The sequence below is a fragment of the Podarcis vaucheri genome (assembly GCF_965113315.1).
Source record: "Podarcis vaucheri genome assembly, chromosome: 6".
NCBI lineage: Eukaryota > Metazoa > Chordata > Lepidosauria > Squamata > Lacertidae > Podarcis > Podarcis vaucheri.
In genome coordinates, this window is record NC_138764.1 from 60,483,202 (window position 1) to 60,504,494 (window position 21,293).

Genomic DNA, 21,293 nt, shown 5'->3' on the forward strand with positions numbered 1-21,293 from the left:
TGTTGGCAACAACAGGGACTTCCATAGCTATGTACAATTTGCTGTCACTGTTCATCTGAGTTATAATATTATCCTGTAAGTGGATTTAAAAGTAGAATTGGAATTTTCATTTGAGGCTATATACAGATTAGCAGCTTAAAACACAGCAAACGTGTTCTCCCCGCTCCCCTTCAAGTCACTTTTACACATTTACATCCGAGAAGGGGCAGGGGTGTCTTCACTCTATGCATATTACAGTACCTGTTTGGTTTCCCATGCCTGCAGCTTCCCGCAACTCCTATTCATGCAGCTGTCAACTGTGCATGTGCAACAGCAGTCTCAAATATACACACCTCACTTAACCACAAAGTGATGGTTGCTTATTTTAAAATTCAGTCTTTAGGGCATCAGTTCATGGATATTAATGAGTAGGGACCAGAGGTTCTTCATAGGGTTAGTAGACACAGAGTACAGTTTATGGTATTTATCCAGTCTTCTATTAGTTGCATAAATCCTTCCATTGTCTATAGTCCTTACCTCAAGTGTCTGTCTCAGAAGATAGATCATCAGGACAAAGAGAGAGCTGAAGTAAAATACTGCTCTTTGCTTTTTAAAGAACTTCATGTTTTTTAAAAAAATTCAACAGAGGTGGCCAGACTAGCCTCTTGCAGGAAAAACAAGTCCCTTGGCACTTTATGTACAGATTTATTTTGGCATAGGCGTCTGACAAAGTGGGTATGCCGAATAAACCTGGCATATGGTGTTTTTACAGTGCCACAATACAAGCAATAAAAGCAAACGTTTTTGGTGTGATCTGATAAAACTAGTGAGCATCACTATTTCCCTAATTGTGCAGTTCCAATGTCTGGAAAAGCAGGGAAAAGCCAAATGCAAGAACTGTACAATGATCAGGAACAAGGCATGTTCCTGTCTCTTGAAAAGACAGCATAAGAACTCGGATCTTTTGAAATTAATACAATCTTTATGTGGATTTGGGATTGTGGAAAAACACCCTGAGGAACCAACGAACCTTCCTGACCTGCTTTCCACATATGAAAGCGTCGATTCATCCCTAACTGTGAGCTCTGTGGGTGGAGTGTCCTTAAAACAGAGATTTTTTTCCCTTCTGAATAAACGTGCGTAAGCCCAGGCTCGACGGTGACCGTCCAAAACACCCGCGCAGTGCGATCCTAAGCGAGGAAGCCAACATACTTCCCAGCAAAGCCGTTAAAACCCCGCAATCCTCCCCTCCCCCTCCCCTAACTTGGGGAGCAAACGCCCGTCGTGCCGCGTTTACTTCCGCGTAAGCAAGCGGAGGGCGAGGCGGAGGAGGAGGCCGCCGCCGCCGCCGCCGCCGCCCGGGAAACAGTTGCCGACTTCCTCATACGCCGAAGGAGCGGCGCGCAGCAGCCACGAACTTCCCGGCCCGCTCGCCGAGGCGCTAGAGCGGCAGCCGGCGCATGCGCAGCGCCGGAGGCTAGGCAAAAGTGCGGCGGCCCCGCCTCCTGGGGCTGCGGGCGGGGAACGGGCCATCAGGCGAGCCTCGCCCCTTGAAGAGGGCGGCGCCGCGGCTGGGAGAGAGAGAAAGAGCTCTTCTGCGCATGCGGGCTGTGCCAGAGTTTCCAGTCGGCGCTTGTCCGGTCGCGGGCTCCAGCTTTCCTTTGGGGTGGGGGCGGCTGAGCGGGGAGCAAGGGGCGGGGCTCGGCCTCTGGGAACTGCTGCTCCCCGTCTCTCTCCCGTGTTGGTCGGCTGGGAAGGCATTGGACGGCGGGGGCTCCTCGGCGCTGCTCCCAGAAGGGGGTCTGGTAAGCGTCTTTTCCTCCGGTGTTTGCTCTTAACCCCCCCAAAAAAAGTTATTCCTCCCCCCTCAGGCTGAGCTGCCTCCCGGGGCGCCATCCTGTCCCGTCCCCTCTTGCCTGGTAGGTACTTTTGTAGCATCCACAGAGGGGAGGGGAGACGCCTCAAGTTGCCCCGTCCTCTTCTTCCTCCTCTTGAGTCTCCTGCCTCCCCCCTCTTAAAAAAAACAACCCCATTTTCTTCTTCTTGACCACATAGATTCCTGCTAGGTTTTTAGCGTGACGCCTGGCTCTGCCTTTCCTTCCTCTGTTTACACCTGCTGGCCTCTTCCCCCTCGCAAACTTCTTCTGTGGAAAATGGACCTCGTGCTCATTTTCCCTTCTTCACCTTCTCCTTGTCGTTTCTGCTGGCGAGTGAGGCTGACTTGAGGAGAGGGAATTGCTCCCGAGTAAATGTGCCTAGGAGTGGAGCAGCTCCTTTATAGTTGTCTCCTGGGATTCTAAGACATTGTATAAGCCCTACATGTAAAAAGCACAATTCTTGCCCCTTCCCGCCCCCAAAGCTCTGGGAACTGTATTTTGTTAAGGGTGCTGGGAATTTGCAGTTTTGAGAGGGGTAAGTTGCAGTTGCCAGGATTCTTTGGGGGGAAATGTGCTTTGAATGCATAGGGGAAGGCTTTGCTTTGAATTCTAGTAGGCCCCACCTGTGCTATACATTTAAAGCTGTACCATGCCACTTTAAAACATCTGTGGTTTCCCCCCAAAAGCATCCTGGCAATTGTGGTTTGTTAAGCATGGTCAGAGTTGTTAGGATACCCCTATTCCCTGCACAGAGCTACAATTCCCAGAGATCCTGAGACCTGTAGCTCCTTGAGAGAAACAGGGGTCTTCCTAACAACCCTTAATACCTATAACAAACTTTGTGGGACGCCATGGCTGTATCATGCGGCATGATCCTGTAACTGGCATGATAGGCTAGGTACACTGCAGATGAGCCATAGTGACACTCTGGTCCTTGGGGATGATGATAATTTTTTTAATGGGAAATTTCAACTGGCAAAAAGGAGCTGCAGTTGCCTAGTATCACAAAGAGATAATTTATATTTCGTACAGCTTTTCTTGGAAGGGAGTGCACCATAAAACGACTGCATTCAAAGAGCCATGCGAGCAAAATACTTTAATTAGTTCAAAGAATTATTTTATATAACCTTTGTTTGGTTAGAAGTTCTGATGAAATTGGGAAGATTTTAAAAGCAGTTACAATTGTTAACTAAAGCAAACGTGTAAGAGCTAATTGGTTCTAGGTCGGCTAGTTACACTGTGAAGAAAATAGGAACAGAAACTTTTGTTTCTGCTGTCACACAAAGGAAAAATACGGCTTGGGCTGTAGTCTATGAACACTTGCTTGGAGGTAAGCTCCACTGTAGTCACTGGGACTTATCTCCAAGTAAATTTGAACTGAAAATTACTGATTAGAATCTTAGTTGGAAGGATTAAAAACCATCTAGTCCACTTCTACTTAGGTATATTATCTGCTACTCTAGTTATCTGTGATAACTAGGCCATCCATCTTGTGCTTAGAAACCTCCAACAGTTCTTTACCTTGTGTGGTAGCCTGTTCCACTGTCTAGCAGTTCATATGGTCAGGACATTCTTTCTTTCCAAAGTGTAATCAATATTCCCTTTCCCTAGGCTCTAGAGCAACAGAAACAAATTTGCTCAGTCTTTGTTGACAGCCCTGCAGATATTGTCTGTTACTCAATAGAAGCAAGTTCCAATGAAATAAATGTGGCTTGTGCTGTGTTTGTAAATACTTTTACATGGAAATACGTACTATGATTGGTTTAAAACATGTTGGTAGAATTTTAATTGACTGGAGATGAAAGTACTAAGAGACTTATCATTTGTAATGTAACCTGAAAATGTTATTCAGAGACTTAATAGTTATCACATTTCTTTCCTCCTTGTTCATAACTTATGTAGAAAAACAGGAAGTTTTGCAACATTGTGGCCTTTTACACTTGTAGCTTCCAGTTTGGGCATATTGCATTTTGCAAAGCTTTTGTTTATTTTTAAACTGGCTGCTTTATTTAAATTTAAGCCATCATGTAGTGTAGATTTCTTGCTTCAAGGTTTAGGATCACAGATATTTTCTAATTTCTCTCTTCCAGGAACCATGGCGATGACTGGTCCAGCACCTTGTTCATCTATGAGCAACCACACCAAGGAGCGAGTTACAATGACAAAGGTGACATTAGAAAACTTCTACAGTAATCTGATTGCGCAGCATGAGGAACGAGAAATGAGGTAAATATCCCAGCTTCATGAAAATGGAAGTAATGTTATTTTCCTTATATCAAGATTTAAGAAACAATGGATGCCACAAATATGCTGATCATCTTATCCTGCTAAAAGTTTTTATAGCACTTTTAAGTCCTCAAAAAGCCTTTAAATATTTTAGTATGATGATTTTTTCAGTGCCCATGCTATCCTCTTGTTGTGCATTTCAAGAAAGGCATATGTTGCAGATGCTTGATGAAAACTAGTAGCAGCATTTTCCTGGAATGAAAGTTGTTTTTCTCTCTCTAGTGTTATGTTTTATTTTTATTTCAGTGTGTCCAGTATAAACAGTTTTTATTGCGAAATGCACTTGGCTCTACTGTGTACTATAATCAAAAGCAGCCTCTCTAAACACATTTTACTCCTTCCTGGATTTCATTCCCTTCTAAGTATTGTATTTTATATTTATCTGTAAAATATATTAACTACTTCCTGCTACAAATAGTGGTCAAATGTGCTCCATTAAAAAAAATGGATGCATAAAACCGTTGTTCCAGTTTAGCTTTCCCTTATTTGAAATATTTAACAAACACCTCTCTCTTCATTCTGTTGAATGCCAATTGGAACATAGGTCCTTGAAAGTGAAGCCACTGCTGAAAAACACCTCTCTGGTAGTTACACATTTCCCTTCCCTTGGTGGGGAAACTCCACCAACGTCTCTATAGATGTTGTAGTTGAAAGCTTATTAGGCTTATCAATGAGAAGATCAGTTATAGAAATAGCTTGTCACTGCTGCCAGTCTTTTACTATTACATCCAGCCTTGTGAAATCTTTGTTAGGACATGCTGTCAGTTCACATGGAATAACATTCCTGCATTGCAGTGGGTTGTACTAGATGACCTTTGGGGTCCCTTCCAACTCTACAATTCTATGGTTCAAACCGTGAGGTACATTTTATTGTATGTGCTTGACTGGTACCCTAGAACAGTGGTTGCTTTCCCCCACCCCGGATGATATTGGGGGGCCACTTCAGGTTAGCTGATGATCTTGAGGGGGGGCGCTTCATATTTCCCCCCTGTGTGTTGTATAATTTGTAATGTACTGTGCTAGATGCTGTTTTTAATTATTATTTCTTATTTTTTTGTATTACAATTTGCATTTTATGGAATTCAAATTATAATACAGTAAAATATAATAAAAGAAGCAGCAGCAATACAATACAGTTTAAAATCAACATAATAATTTAATGTGGACATTCTGAAGACCACCTCAATGAAGCTCCCAGGAACCCTTGCCTCAGAATTCTATCGTAGGGAGTTTCAGTTCTTTTGAAATACATTGCCTTTGAGCAATTTTCTTGAAAGGCCTTGCTAAAATCCATCAGATCTACTCCCTTCTATATTCTCCCTAAATTTATCCAGCTTTTTGTTTGCATATACAGAATAACTAAAGGTTTATTAAGCTGACAGATTGGTTAGAATTGAAGAGACTGATCATTTTCATAGAAATGGAAGTAGTTTATAGTCTAAGAAGCTCTCTATAGTGTTTCAAAGGTCATGTTGAAATGAAGTCCTTTCCACTTTTTACATTCTACTGTTCCACCCAGTGACAAATGCAGTTGTGTTGTGCATTATGGATTGGGTGTTAGATTGGCTGCGATGATGTGGCCTCTGTTTTTGCCAGCTATCTCCTGTGAGCCCTTTCCCACCACAGTCACACCTTGACCTGGCAGTAAGATATTTGATGGTTGATCTAAATCAGGTCTTGATACCTTCCAGAAGTCGCTCATTCTGCAATCAGTTTGTTTGTACGTCCTTTTTATTATAAATGATTAAACTCTGCTCTTGTTTCGTGCCCCTTTTCTTTACAAAAGACTTAATTTGTATGATGCAGATGCATGATAAGAGCAAATTTCCTGTTCATTTTGCAGAAGTTCAAGCAGAAGCAGGGTGTTTATCTTGATTGCTGTGTGCATTGAGAAATGAAGCCTTGGAATTCAGTGTTCCAATTCCTGGCAGCTCTATTATGTCCTGAAGTTGTATGCATGAACTTGTGGAGACCTTATTCAAAAACCTTATTCTTTTTTCCCCCAGACAGAAGAAGCTAGAAAAAGTTATGGAAGAAGAAGGCTTAAAAGATGAAGAGGTATTGCATATGCTGAAACATGCTTTCTTGGTCTTGTTTCTCATCACCCCTGTATTATTATTATTAATTATTATTATTATTATTATTATTATTATTATTATTATTATTATTATTATCATCGTCGTCGTCGTCAATAATTTAAAGTTATTACCTGCCCTTCACCCTAAGGTCACAGGATGGATTACAACAATTTAAAATACAACACTAAAAATAGTTTTAAAACATACAATTATGGAATGCAGCCACAAAAAGAAGGGAGGGTCCTAAGAATACTCCTGAGGTGTCAAAGACCAGAGTAAAGATAACAAGCTTTTGCTGTGAATGATTCTGGCCTAGCTGTTGATTTGAAAAAATAATAATAGAAAATGACATTAACCTTTCCCCCCCTTTTTTTGAACAACAACTAGAAAAGAATGAGGAGATCAGCACATGCCCGAAAGGAAACAGAGTTTCTGCGCCTAAAAAGAACAAGGCTTGGGTTGGAAGACTTTGAATCTTTAAAAGTAATAGGCCGAGGAGCATTTGGAGAGGTAAGAGTTCAAAATGAAAAAGACTTCTAAAAAGTATAGACAGCCAACTTCTGACCCTCCAACACCATCAAAAGCCTCTTATCACCTTGTTATTAAATGCAAATACATAGAGTTTGCTTTCAGGGCAAGTATCCCATCAATAAAGGTAGTTTCTACACTTTTGAAAAATATATTAGTAATTTGAAAATCCTCTTAAAGTAATGGACAATTGGTTGATTTGTTAACACAGTTGGCTAAATGTAGTTTTATGCTGAGCTCCACACCTGTTTCCTACATGTAGTTATTTACAGAATTCAGGTAATGCTCTAAGCAGCAGCAGTATCTTACTGGCTTTTCTGAAAATTGTCTAATGGATAACGGTATAATGTTGTTTTCCAAACTTAACTATCTTAATATACTGTGTCTACACCTTTTCTAAGTTGCTCTGTTCCATTGTAGTGCTATAGTAATAATATTCTGCTTTATTTATACCCATTATCCAAATATTTTGGGTGTACCCTAGGCCTGTCTCAGTTATATGTGTTCACCATATCTCTTATTGTAATTTATTATGAAGGGTAGCATTGTCATGAATGTTAGCCAGGAAGGAAAAATAATAATTGACTCAATGCCAGATAGTGTTATGCTCCATAGCAGCTGAAAACTAGATATACTACACTAGTAGGTACAGCAGGCTCTATATATTGTTCAATCATCTCCAAAACAGATCACTTTCCTCCCCTAATTCTCCTTTCTGTAACTGTTTGTCTTAAACAAAATGGCTAAAGGGGTTTTAATATGTGCATTGTTTTTGCACAACTTCTAGGTGCGGCTTGTTCAGAAGAAAGATACAGGGCATGTGTATGCAATGAAAATACTACGGAAAGCAGATATGCTTGAAAAAGAGCAGGTAAATACTGATTCCTAATGAGAGTATGCACATGTCAAAAGTAAGAATGTGCAAGCAATGCGGAGTTATTCTTTTCTGCTAGAATCATTACACTCATGATGAGATATCTTAAATTATCATTGTGGGGAACTTTGGAATGCATGGAAGGCAGAAGAGAACCTTCTAGGAAAAAGAAACTCTGTAATCACCAAATGGAATGTGGTAACTTTCATTTTAAGTTTTTCCAGCTTGTTGATGAGATGTTTTTGAACCTGCATCTCCAACTCACCATCTTTATCTAAATTTAATTGAACATTTAGTATTTATTATGCAAAAACTGCAGTTGTATGCATAGTTATTAAAGAGTAAGTCTTAATGGGACTTGTTCATAGAAAGCCTTCATGGGATCATGCTGTGAGTCTTGTCTAAAGAGTTTTGAGCATCAAAAGTTGAATACGTGTGTGCTGATCAATTTTCATGCGTCTTCAGGTATGAATATGATGCTATAGAGGAAAAAATGAAATTCAGAATTCTTCCCTTAACCGTTTAAGCCTTTGACTTAAATTCCACTTGCATGTGTCTCGGTGACTAAGTGCACTTTTGTATTCCATGCCTGATTTAATTTTGATGCAGGCAACATGGAGCTTGTCAGAAGGCACTTACCTATTTAGAGACTTCAGCTGCAAATTAAGAAACCCTTGGCTCGCGCTGGTGGATACAGTGTTTTCACACTAGCAATATTTAATTATTTTAGGATTTATAATCATTTTCTCCTTCTAAAATGGAGATATGAGGACAATTTATAAAATATAAAAACCAATGACTCATCAATCCATGGCTAAGCATGAACAAGAAAGTAGGTGGGAACTTGGATGAAAAATCGTAGCCGCTCTGCTCTTCCCTTGTCCTGCTGCCGCCACATAATTTGAATTAGCATTGCTCAGGGTTTGTCTCTCTCCACAAACCACGAGTGGTAAGCCAAGAACAAACATGGGCTGCAGCTCATTTGTCTGGAAACTGTGGGCCTGGGTTTGGACATAGCCCTAAGCCAAACTATGGCTTAGCTCTGAATAGCACAGCATCAGGACCAGGAGAGGAGCAAAGGGGTCATGATCTTTCCTCTAAATACTCACACACTCCCTCATTCACACTTAGCCATAATTTTACATACTGTAACTTACAAACCAGGCCAATGCCAGTATCAGTAAAATAGCAGCAACAAACGCCAAAAAACACATAAGCTTTAAAAACAAGGGCTTGCTAGAAAGGTTTTCAAACAACAGGAAACCAGCAGAACAGGATATAAATCTAATCTTTCTGGGCAGGGAGTTAATATACCGGGTGCCATGACACAAAAAGCAGTCTTGTATAGTGGGTGGTAACACACTTCTTAAGGCAACAGAATGCATAAAAGGGCTTTGCTAGATATCGGAGGGCAGAGAGACTCAATGGGAAGAAAAAGTGCTTTTAGACAACTTGTCCTAAGCTATTGTGGGCTTTAACCTAGAATTACACTCAGAAACAGACCAACCACCAGTGCAGCTGATAATAGCAAAGGGGTAACATGCTTCTTAAATGTAGTGATGGTCAAATCTTTAGCAGCAGCATCCTGCATTAACTGAAAGTTCTGAACATTTTTCAAGGGCAGCCCCAACTGAGCCCTCTTAACTAAGTGGCTGCTGCTGGTAAGGGGAGAGATTTGCTCATTTTAAAATTTTATTTCCTGTTCACAGTTGGGGGGGTGGGTTTACAGCCCATTGCCTGTACCTTGACTCACTTGACTGGGCAGCACCTGTGCTTCTGGCATGCACCATTCTGCAATTTGAAATGTAGCTAATATTAAAAATAAGTTGCCGTTTGGGGACCTATTGGGTTATGAACAACATTTGCAAATATTGTGTAAATATTTCTTTAATTACAACTTTTTTTTTAATGTATTCATCTCCAGGTTGGCCACATTCGAGCAGAACGTGACATTCTAGTGGAGGCAGACAGTTTGTGGGTTGTAAAAATGTTCTATAGTTTCCAGGATAAGCTGAACCTCTACTTAATTATGGAGTTTCTGCCTGGAGGTAATTATTTTGAACTTCTGTGTCATCTAATATTGCTTGATATAATTGTGAATGCTGACTACATGGCAAGTTATATGCCCCATTTTGAAATGCACTAGTCACTGATTAGCATGTATTGAACAAGTCACAATCTAAAGTGATGTACCCATAGACTATACTCAAACTATAGGAAAGGCAGTTTTGAGCATATCAAATCCACTGATAGTGAAGGAGTCCCACTCCAGGTTGACTTTTGCTCTTTATTGTTTATTGGTCAGGGTGTTCATGTGAGTTTTTGAGGGAGAATATTACTGTTTTGACCAAATGACCTATCCACTTTACTGCTCAATAACTTTTCAGAGCTATCTCCAGACTTTCATTTTTACTTGTTATTGACAGAAATAAGTTGAGGTTGGCTCATGTAGGAATTTGATAAAATTGTATTTATTTATGCTGAAATTAGAAACATGAACTTGTTAGAAGGGAACTTGGTGAAAATGAGGGCATATTCAAAAGGCCATTCTGCTATTTTAGGCTGCTATCTTTATGATGGAATGGGCATCTACTTTTGGCCATTTCAGAATCCTTTACCAGCAGTTGTAAGGAGTAACGCATGCAGATTTTCCGGAACATAATGTAATTCTGTCTATGATGCTATTTTCTTGCCTGTGTAGGAAAGAAAATAGACTAAGTAGCTATTTAAGAAGTAAATGAAATAGCTCTGAGGAAAAAGAGACTTGGAACAGAAGATGGTGTATCTTGGAATTTAGGCCAAGCTAAAAGAACAACCAGATATGGCATTACAAAGAAACTGAATACAACTTATCTTCACTTCCTGTTCTCTGTACATACAGGTGATATGATGACATTATTGATGAAAAAAGATACCCTAACAGAAGAAGAAACTCAGTTTTATATAGCAGAGACTGTGCTGGCTATAGATTCAATTCATCAGCTGGGTTTTATTCATCGTGATATCAAGCCAGATAATCTCCTGTTAGACAGTAAGGTACGAGTATTATTTACTGTAAGCTGTTTCAGGGACTGTTAAAAATATTTATTATTAATTTATGAATCCTCTTTTTCAGACATCACAAGGCGATTTCCAATCATACAATTAAAAATGGGGTTGAACTAGATGATCCTTTGGTTCTCTTCCAACTCTGCAGTTTTATGATTCTGTAATAAAGATAGGTTTGAAAACAATATAAACACACAAGGCACAGATCTAATATTATTTTATTACTACTGTGTTAATTTACTTTGGAAACCCCAGGGATGGAAATGGGAGACTAGTGCTAAATAGCTTAGATGCATAAAAATGACCTGCTCAGAGACCTTGTTGCCACAGTAATGTGTGCTATGTCATGCATGAGCCAGAAGAAGGTACCTCCATCTAATCCAAAACCCAGGAGGCCTCAATAGCATGTGTTTCCCATACCACCACCCAGACTAGGGAGAGAAATTATGGAGTTCTAGTTAGGATTCCTGGCATTCATGCTTTGGGTGCTGAAGAAGGGTCATGACATTTTATTTTGGTTGTGAGTTTTTGTTGTTGTTCTCCTGCTTTCTGTACATGTTCTCAAAATTTCTTAAGTGAATCGTTCCATTCATGCACAGTATGGATCACCAAGCTCTCTCAGCCACAATTACTAAAGGTTCCGAATGAGTTGGTCAGATAGAGTCATTTTATCTTGCTAGAAACCTAAGATCAAGGCCAGTTCAGGCTTTTAAGACCATGGTCAAACATTCAGTACCTGAACTCCTTAGAGGTTTTGATACAATCAAATGTTATATAAAATTTGTTAAATAAAGAAAATTTTAAAATGAGGTTGCCTTGTATCTCTTTATTTTGTGCTTGTTTCTTGACATGTAGGGCCATGTGAAACTATCCGACTTTGGTCTCTGCACTGGACTTAAGAAAGCACACAGAACGGAGTTCTATAGAAATTTGAGCCACAATCTTCCTAGTGACTTCAGTAAGTTGTGCTGTATCTAAAACTTCTTTTGAGCTTGTTGCTTGGCAGAAATATTGATAGGCTTGCAGTCTTAAAGACAGGAATCAAAATGATAAATGGGACGAGGAGGGAGGGGAGAAGAAAACAAGCAACCTTGATAATCAGTTCTTAAAATTACACAGAGTTCTTATAATGACCAGCTTGAATATAAACAGTTGAGGGGGAGCCAAATGGCACTGGCAATCTCAACGGACTTGATGAAGTGACTCTGTAGGCTCATCTCTCCCTCTGCTGCAGCTTGATGGAATGACTGCTGCTAAATGATATCTGAGGGAGGCCTCAAAATACTGCTTTTGCAAAAATGCAAAGCAAGATAGATACCTACTGAAGATTTTAAGTGTAGCCACCAAAGAATAAATTGTAACTAGAAGGAATTCTAGCTCTCTTTCACATACTCACCCTCTCATGTACACATGCACATTTCTGGGTTGTATGGGGTGGGGAGAGGGAGCATACTGGGATTCAGGGGAATATGTTAAAAGTAGGGAACTATTGTACAAAAATGTAAACTTCATTGAAACAAGAGCCATTAAACGCAAAGGTAATAATATACTACCTGTCTTCTATCTTTAGCTTTTCAAAATATGAACTCCAAAAGGAAAGCAGAAACTTGGAAAAGAAACAGGCGGCAGCTGGTAGGTATTGCTCTGTCTAGAGATTCTTCCCTCTGTGTAGCGATCATGTCATACTTTGTGTTTAAGACCTTGAAGATCCAGCTGAGAAATCAGTATGTAATGCATACTTGTTTTGTCTCTGCCACTTGTTCTCATCTAGGGAAATAGAACCATAGAGTTGGAAGGGATCTCAAATGTAATTGAAGGCTTAGATCAGGGGTAGGGAAACTTTTTGGCTCCACAAGCCTGATCTTTATCAGGATTTATTTTGCAGGCCAAATTTAGCAGGTGGGATCGCCCAACTGTCAGTCACATGTCGTCACTATGGCACACGATTGATAGACAAGTTGTGTCTCCCTCCTGTAAAATTACTTGTGCAGGGTTCCCAAATGATGTTGGATGGTTTTTTACGGGAGGCTTAAAAGCCACACGACTGTTTTATACTCCAGGTGTCAGGGGTTAAAAGGGGGAGTATGGGGAGGCTTGCAAAGAGTAGCACTGCTTCCTCCAACCTGAGCAAGGAGCAAGGTGCACTTGGTTGGGAGCACTTCTTGCATCATAAAAAGAACAATTGAGAGCTCACTTTAAGCTCCTTTGAAGGCCCACCCTTACTCGCCTCACAGCTGACATTTTATATAATTTTGACTTTCCCAAAACAGCCTGACAGGCCAAATGGGGAGACCTGGGTGGGGGGAGGGACACGTTTGGCCTGCAGGCTAGAGCATAGCTGTCAACTTTTCCCTTTTCTTGCGAGGAATCCTATTCGGAATAAGGGACTTTCCCTTAAAAAAAGGGAAACATTGACAGCTATGGGTTAGAGGTTCCCCATTCTTGCTTTAGATTGCTCAAATAATAATTTCATGTCAGCAAAACAGGCATAGTAGGACTTTGTTTATGGCCAGAGTATCGCATTGCCCTCCAGCATCCTGAAGTTGAGACACAAACAAATTTGTTTGTAGACTTGTTCATTGACTGCAGAAGTCATTGTTCCACATATTTTTTCTGGATATTCCCTATGCTCATTGATAAGATACAACAGAAAATGTGTAACAGATGATGTTTGATTACAGGCCTTCTCTACAGTGGGAACTCCAGATTATATTGCTCCAGAGGTCTTTATGCAGACAGGCTACAATAAGCTTTGTGACTGGTGGTCACTTGGGGTCATCATGTATGAGATGCTAATTGGTAAGAAACAACCATTCATGTATCTAATAATAAAAAATCTGATATTTTGGATCATTGCCCCTCACCTAGCTTCTAAATAATATGTTATACATAATACTGCTTTTCTTCTGCTTGGCTACTTTTAGCTGGATTTTTATATGCAATTGTGGTTCTTGACCTTAAAATACTGTATTTTTCGCCCTACAGGACGCACTTTTTCCCCTCCAAAAATGAAGGGGAAATGTTTGTGCGTCCTATGGGGCGAATGCAGGCTTTCGTTGAAGCCTGAAGAGTGAGAGGGGTCGGTGCGCACCGACCCCTCTCGCTCTCCAGGCTTCAGGAAGCTATCCGCTAGCCATGGGAGACGCAGCTCTCCCACGGCTAGCGGAGAGCTTGCCGGCACCCAGAAGCTTGGAGTGCACTGAGCTCAGCACGCCCCAAGCTTCGGGCTTCGCACAGCGCTCCGCTAGCTATGGGAGAGCTGCGCGACTTCGCACAGCTCTCCCACGGCTTGCGGATAGCAGCCTGTTCTGGGGGCTGGGGTCGGGGGAAGCTCGGGCTTCCCCAGCCCCGCACCTGGGGGGGGGAAAATAAATTGTTTTTTCTTTATTCCCCCCCCCCAAAAAAAACTAGGTGCGTCCTATGGGCCGGTACGTCCTATGGGGCGAAAAATACGGTAAAACTAAGAAGGTAGAAGATGATAGCTGCACTTGGACTTCATTAATCACTAATCAGAACTTTCATAACTTTCTTAGGTTACCCTCCTTTCTGTTCAGAGACTCCTCAAGAAACTTACAAAAAGGTGATGAATTGGAAAGAGACCCTAATATTCCCTCCAGAAGTTCCAATCTCAGAGAGAGCCAAGGATCTTATTCTAAGGTACCAGATCATTATCTGCTGTCATCAGATACAAGATTTCTCAACATTCAGTCTGCAACTTTGGGCTACCGCTTTGTGATGTGATCTTACAAAAATAAGAGTTAGGCTTCCATATTTTAAAAATTGTGTAGGTAGTTTTAAAAGTTGCTTGGGCAAAGCATCCCTGTTCTCTCCTTATTTCATATTGCTTCTTACTTTATTCCTTTTTGTAAGCACTTGCAACAGTTGTCTGCCCCAGAGAGCACATAACTTGGGCAAATGCTTTAGCCTAGGTACCCACAAGGAACCCCTCATCATCCACAGCACCATTGCTACTTCATGGTGGGTTTTCAGGAATGTGGGAACCTCTCCTGTGCTGCCTCCAGCTTCCTTGGCCAGCTGCATAAAGCAAGAAATTTATTCCCTTATGTACTGTGTATGTTGCATTCTCCCTTATGTTGAACCTCCAGCAAAAGTCAGGATAGAGCGAGAGAGACTTGTGCGGCTTCTAAATTTCCTTGAATCCCAGTTTTAGAGGCAACTTTCCCCTAGCTCCTAATGTTCTGTGCGCTGGAAAATATTCAGTGAGTGTCTGAACTCTTGTGTTGCACAGAAATTCAAAAGAGTATTCTGCTTGATATGCCTGGAAGCAGTAGCACGTTAAACAGAACAGGAAAAAAAAAGAAACAAAGCATTGAAATTCTTGCAATTTATTACATTGCCAGATAATGAAACATTGGGGAAACATATATCATAACAAGTGGTATTAAGCAGTCCATATCTCACTGGAAGAGACACAGAATTGTAGTGGTTTGATTAATATGGCATAAAAATGTTCTGGACCCTCACAACTTCTCAGTAATGCACAGAGGGCTTAGGAAGGGGAACATGATGCCTTATGATCAGATGCCTGGAGGAAAATCAGAGTAATGCAGCTATTGCACTGCTCCCAGTGTTTTGGAGGATGGGGAAATAATGTGAAATGGCTTTAAAAACAACGCTCATTAACCCCACACAGATACTAAGGTATTTTTCTTCCAGCATATAGAGACCTGTTCTAGAGGCTTCCATTGAAAAAAAATTGCATTTACTTTGAATTGTATTTCTTTTACTTTCAGTTGTTCCCTTTCCCACTTAGTAGTTCGTTTCCCCACTTTTTGAATATTCTATGCTGCCTTTTTTGTCTGTGCAGATTTTGCTGTGAATGGGAGCACCGAATTGGTGCCCCAGGTGTTGAAGAAATCAAAACAAACCCCTTTTTTGAAGCCGTTGACTGGGAGCATATCAGGTACAATGTTTTATTTCTTCTAGGACACTGTTCTTTAAGTTTTTCTAATTCAGTTGCTTAGTGTGCAGTAATTCCCTATGAGCAAGGTAAAGTTTGAACTCTAGAAGCACCTCTGACATAGATTTTGATTTTTGGTACTTACTTGCATTATAAACTCTAATTGAGAACAATTCTTAATAGGGAGAGACCAGCGGCAATATCCATAGAAATCAAAAGTATTGACGATACTTCAAACTTCGATGAATTTCCGGAATCTGATATCCTTAAACCAGCAGGTAGATATTTCCACTTTGGATTTTATTTCTTTTTTATGTAGAGTTTTAGCTTTAATCTCTCTCCCAGAAGTAGGTATTTCATATAAAATAGTTCATAGTCTACTACAGGCTCAGTTTTGCAAATCCTCATGCTCTCACTTCCATTATGTTTGAGCTTGACCTGCTGAAAGGGTTTTGTCTAATGTAAGAAGCACAGTCCAAAATCCAATATAGCCAGGTAAGACATCACAGTTAACTGCATGTACTCATGGTTAACTCTGTGTTACATTGTGGCCAAAAATGTCTAGTCACCTAATTTTGGGTTTTTTTCTGCTTCTGGTATTGTTAAATCATTTTTCCTCTCTTTATTGATACTTTTGGAGCATTCTTTGGTAATACAAATCTGGAAAAACTTACAAAAGTGACATGAAAGTGTCACAGGTTTGGTTTAACCCAGAGCAAAATATTTTAATGAATAAAATTTTGAGAGGAAGCTTCTCAAAGTAGGTTTTTCCCTAACTTTCTCAGCCACTTTAGCATATGCTAGACATGATGTTCAGGGCTTTCAGTAGCATGGAGAATGATGGCTTGGCAGAACAGATTTGTAGAGGCTACTCTGAGGTGTCTTTACATTTGGCTGTCTGTAATTCTAACGGAAACATTTGCACTTTTGAAATAAACTGAAGGAGTCCAGGGTTTTCCTAAAATGTTCTTAATGCAAAGTTGTGTTCTGTTAAACTCCTTAGTTATTATTAATAACCTAGTACCTCTATATTCTTTTTTAAAATCAGTGACCACAAGCAACCATCCAGAGACAGACTACAAGAACAAAGACTGGGTCTTTATAAATTATACCTACAAGCGATTTGAAGGCCTGACAGCTCGAGGAGCAATACCTTCATACATGAAAGCAGGAAAGTAGTGACTCACAACAAAACTATTCCTGAACCTTCATTCTTTCCTGTCAGCACAAGTTTTTTCTCCTATGCTTCATAAACTTTATCTGAGGCCTGTGAAATCTTGAGAAGAGTGCAAAATAACATCATTATGCACAGTGTTTACATTTAAATGGATTTATGCATTGAAAACTTCCACAAATGGCACTTATGAGCCTGCCTTTGCAGATTTTATTGCAGAAATAGGTTATTCTGGCTTTAGTTAAAATTCCTAAGACTGTTACTTCAAGAAGGAGAGTGCAAGCTTTTATTTACATTGTAGAGTATAACATAATTGTGGTTTGGTTTTTTTTGTATCTTCTGTTTTACAAGTGCTGTGCAAAGGTACAGCACAATTCTAAGGGCTAAGGTATTGTACAGGAAACAGAGCAATAACTAGTATGAGGTAGACCAAATTCTCAGAAGCTTATCCTATAGGAGGGCAAAACCTGTATTGCCTTAATTGTCACTAGTGTGTTGTATACTTAGTTCAAAAGCCTTTTGGATAGCAATTTTTTCAACCCAACAATGGCCTCAAAAGCTGCTGCACTTTACTGTTGGTACTAAAATAGTAATCCTAAAGTATTGAGCTTTTTCCCCCTTCTAAACTTCAGATTTGGGGAACGTTACGCTTTTTTACAAGCATTGTCAAGAGAGCTAAAGATGATTCCTTGTGAGATTTATGTAACTGCATTCTACTTGGTAGTAAGAGAGAAATCACTGTTAATAGCATTATTAGGATACCATAGTTAATACTGTGAAAGGAGCCCTGCTTTTTCAGATTCTTTCCCTACTTCTCACCCTCAAGACTTTGATTAATGAAAGCTTAGGAAGTTGCTGCAAGCAGAGAATTGTAAAATAAGTGTTTAGCTAGTGGCATAATATACTTTGGAGCTTTATCTTTCTGAAGCTTGGACGCAGAGAGCCCTGAAGTGCCTTTTGGGATAACCTAGGAGTGCTCTACAGGAAGTAATGGGATCATAGTGACTGGTTGTTCAAAGGATCTACATGGTGCAGTTCTACTTCTTGGGCTGTTGCCATTAGGTGGCACTGACCCTCTGAGTGTTCTTCAGATTCTTAAGGTGGACCCCTGCCCTCTCAGGCTCTGCATGATACATGAGACTGCCATCATTTGGTGTATCTCATGTAGTTCACTATATTGTTCAGATAACTATCTTTGAAATCATTTGTTCAAGACAATGTTAAGCTCCAGACTGAGGATGGGGGCAGGTAACAGTACAGGAGGAGCCCTAGTGCATCTGGAGTCAAAATGAAGACAGGAAAGCCAGAGGAGGAGACCTAAACATGATAGCTTGGGATGGTCCTTGTACATCAGGCTATGTTACCGGGCGATTCAGTAAAAACCTTAAGCTTTCCTTTAGTAAGGTGCTCTGATGCCCAAATAGGCTGAAAGAAGTTGAAGTCCTTTGTTCTTGTACAAAGGTCAGGATTCAGTTGTAATTTAGGAGATAGTCGTCAAATATTATTGTTGTCTCTGCCTTTAGGAGATCTGATGAACCCTGCAATATTTCAATAACAGATGTCTTAGTCATTTTCACTGAATGTGCATAATTATGCAGTAGTTCACTTGTCCTCTGATGGTTCATCTGTCCTTATCAGATCGGAGTTTTAGCAAATTAATTGGAGGGATTAATGTGCTAAAACATTAAAAATGGTTTTAATAGTGGTTGTTCTCCAATCTGCACTGTTACACATACCCCTCACTGGTAGGCAGTCTTATGTACTGGTTTGGAAACACCCCCCCAAAAAAAAAAATCATTATACCATGAGTGTTTCCTATCTTTCTTAGTACTCCTATAAATCCAGATAGATCCTGGTCCTTAATTAGTTTTCTAGATGTGGCAATGCACAGAAGCTTCAGTAAGAAGGTCACTAATGAAATATTTTGCATTTAGGCTTTGTCCACAAAATGTATCTAGAGAAGAGGCTATAGGGAGGTAACTCTTATTCCTGCTTTAATATATCCTCTGTGCCTAGTTTGTAATTATTACTGTGCTCCAATGACGTGTCCTACACATGGTGGGGCTAGAGTTTTGCTTACTGGTTAGATAATGATGGGTTTAAAGTTAAATTTCTGGTGCTTGCTGAATGTTGAAAATATGTAGCATACATAACTGGTGCTTTAAAAGCTTTTTTTTAAAAAAAGCTGTAGAAGGTCTCAGGATAACCTGATTGCCTAGAGAGCTGCCCAGCCAATAACTTGCACAAAAGGGAAGAAAACAAGATTCTTGCATGCCTCTTTGATGTTTCCTTTTGCATTATGACCATTTAACAAAGCATCTCTGTGCCACAGTGTGACAGATGAGTGCAAGCATTGTGTGTACGTGAGTAAATTGAATTGCAGTACAAGGTGTAATTTTCTGTCTTCTACTGTTGGGAATTTTTGAAAGATTTACTTTGTGTATTGTAGTGAGAATGAATATAGCATATTGTTGTAACTGAGGTCGAATCCTTGTTCCTGTAGTCTCTGCAGCAGCCAAGAGCATAGTTGAGTTGCCAGAGGTCACCCAGTGTGCTTAATTAACACTGCCAGTGCAGTGAATGAAGGCTCCCCACAAATAAGGACATTATGCATCAACAAGCTTATGGAAATGAGAATTAAGCATTTGGGAACTTAGAACATCAGTCTGTGAACCATTTTCTTTTGGGGGGGTTAAAATCAATGCTGCCCTCTCATAGCAACATTACAACTTGGATTCCTATGGTATTGCTTTTTAAAAAAAAAACCACAACACTAAAACAGGAGTATTAACTGAAAAGATCATATATTGGCTGTTGCAAATAATGCTGGCTTCCTTTTAACAAATTTTTTAGAGAGCTTCCGCATGAACTCTGTCACTGCAGTAAATGTCCTCTTTAATCAGTTAAGTAGTCTGTTGGCACTAATTTAGAGAATTAAGGTTCTCATTTAACCAAGATCTGAAACCTGTATTTAAATCCTGGTTAAACAGGAATCCCAATAAGCCTTAATGACCATTGTAAGTGTCAATGCTTAATGCCAATGCTTAACCACAATTAATGTGGCAGGGAGTGCACAATCCACAGGTGGCTGCCAATCTCATGTTCCTAGCTCTTGTCACCCTGCATCAGCCCATAGTAAATTATAGAGAAACTGTTGCCTTTCCAGGGTGGCACATTTCTTCTTCGAAAGCAGTTGTAGATCTAGAAGCCAAACAATTACACAGCTTACTCATAATGCAAGTTCGTATCATTTTTCTGTTTCCTGTTCTACTGAGGTATTTAGTAGCGCTGATGTCTCTCTGGCACAACAAAAAGCTACAAAATACTACATTTTTGGTGTGTCTGGGTACAGGAGAAAATTCCTGGCTGAGACTTAAGATGAGCAATGCTGCCAGTTGTGTGTGATTATTAGCAAAGTATTGCACTTAGGTACTGCTTAACCAATGTGCCTGGGTTCCGCCTTATGGCCGATTAAAATTGATTTTGTATCTGCATATAGCTGTAACTACTTGCAGTGTAAAATTTCATATACTTTGTACATGATTCTGGGGTTTTGTGTGAAGACCAATTTTTATGGAAGTGTCTTTGCATTCTGAGCTGTTTAAAATACTTCCTCAATAAATGTAGTTTTCCTAATGTTTTGTGAGTTATTTGAATTGAAAAGCTTGTTGTTCGCAACAGATGACACTGAGGTAATCAAAGGGGGTGCCTGGATGTATTTGCTAAGTGTGTTGATTAGGTGCAATAAGAGTGAATAATAAGTAATAGATATGTTCACTTATTCCAGTCGCTGAATTCCTCCCCCCCCCCCCCGACATCTTCATTGAAAGTTGAAAAAGTACATAAAAAGAAAGTGTCTTAAAAACCCTTTTTGTTATGCTTGAGAGCACTTATGAGCATACTCCTTCTCAGGCATGCGTTTTGCAAACTTTTGTTCTAACATGAAATATCTTCAGGGTTGCTTCACATGTGTTAAAGAGTTAGTGGTGGCACCAGGTGTTTCCTGTTACACGGGATGTGGCTATATACATTCTTTATACCATGTGTACACACAGGTGGGGGCTGGGGCCAGTGTGGCTCCCTCTGGAGAGTACAGGTAGGGGCACACTGTTCTTGAGCATCAAGGTAATGCAAAGAAAATGATTTTCCAGACCAATATTCAAGTTGACTAGAAAAACGACAACCAAAGAGACAACACAGGATTAGAAGCATAACACAGCAGATAAAAGGCAAATCTTTGAAAACTAAGACGCAGGACGTAAACAACTACCAGAAAAGTATTTAAAAGTTTTTTATTTAAAGGTATGATAATGTAAACACTGAATATTGAACAAAATAAAAAAGGAGAAACTTGTTTTTGTGCCTTTTTAATTACAGATAACGGAAGAGAAAGTAAATCACCCCAGAATAGAAACATCCCATTAGTCCAATATTCCTAGTTGGACAATGCTATATAATACTTATTTTTTTTATTTTGCATCAGATATAAATACATTGTTTCTTTGGGAAAGCAACCTATTATTTGTGA

General features: G+C 40.0%; 1 protein-coding gene across 1 annotated transcript; it reads left to right on the forward strand.

Moving 5' to 3' along the window:
- The first annotated feature begins 1,650 nt into the window (after positions 1-1,650).
- Positions 1,651-20,401, forward strand: STK38 (serine/threonine kinase 38). Its single transcript, XM_082228227.1, has 14 exons — positions 1,651-1,784; positions 3,947-4,082; positions 6,149-6,200; positions 6,608-6,730; positions 7,536-7,619; positions 9,547-9,670; positions 10,504-10,658; positions 11,526-11,628; positions 12,241-12,302; positions 13,352-13,469; positions 14,204-14,327; positions 15,499-15,594; positions 15,775-15,869; positions 16,640-20,401. Exons 2-14 carry the CDS (start codon positions 3,952-3,954, stop codon positions 16,768-16,770), a joined length of 1,398 nt encoding a protein of 465 aa, XP_082084353.1. The 5' UTR covers positions 1,651-1,784; positions 3,947-3,951; the 3' UTR covers positions 16,771-20,401.
- Positions 20,402-21,293: the final 892 nt, after the last annotated feature.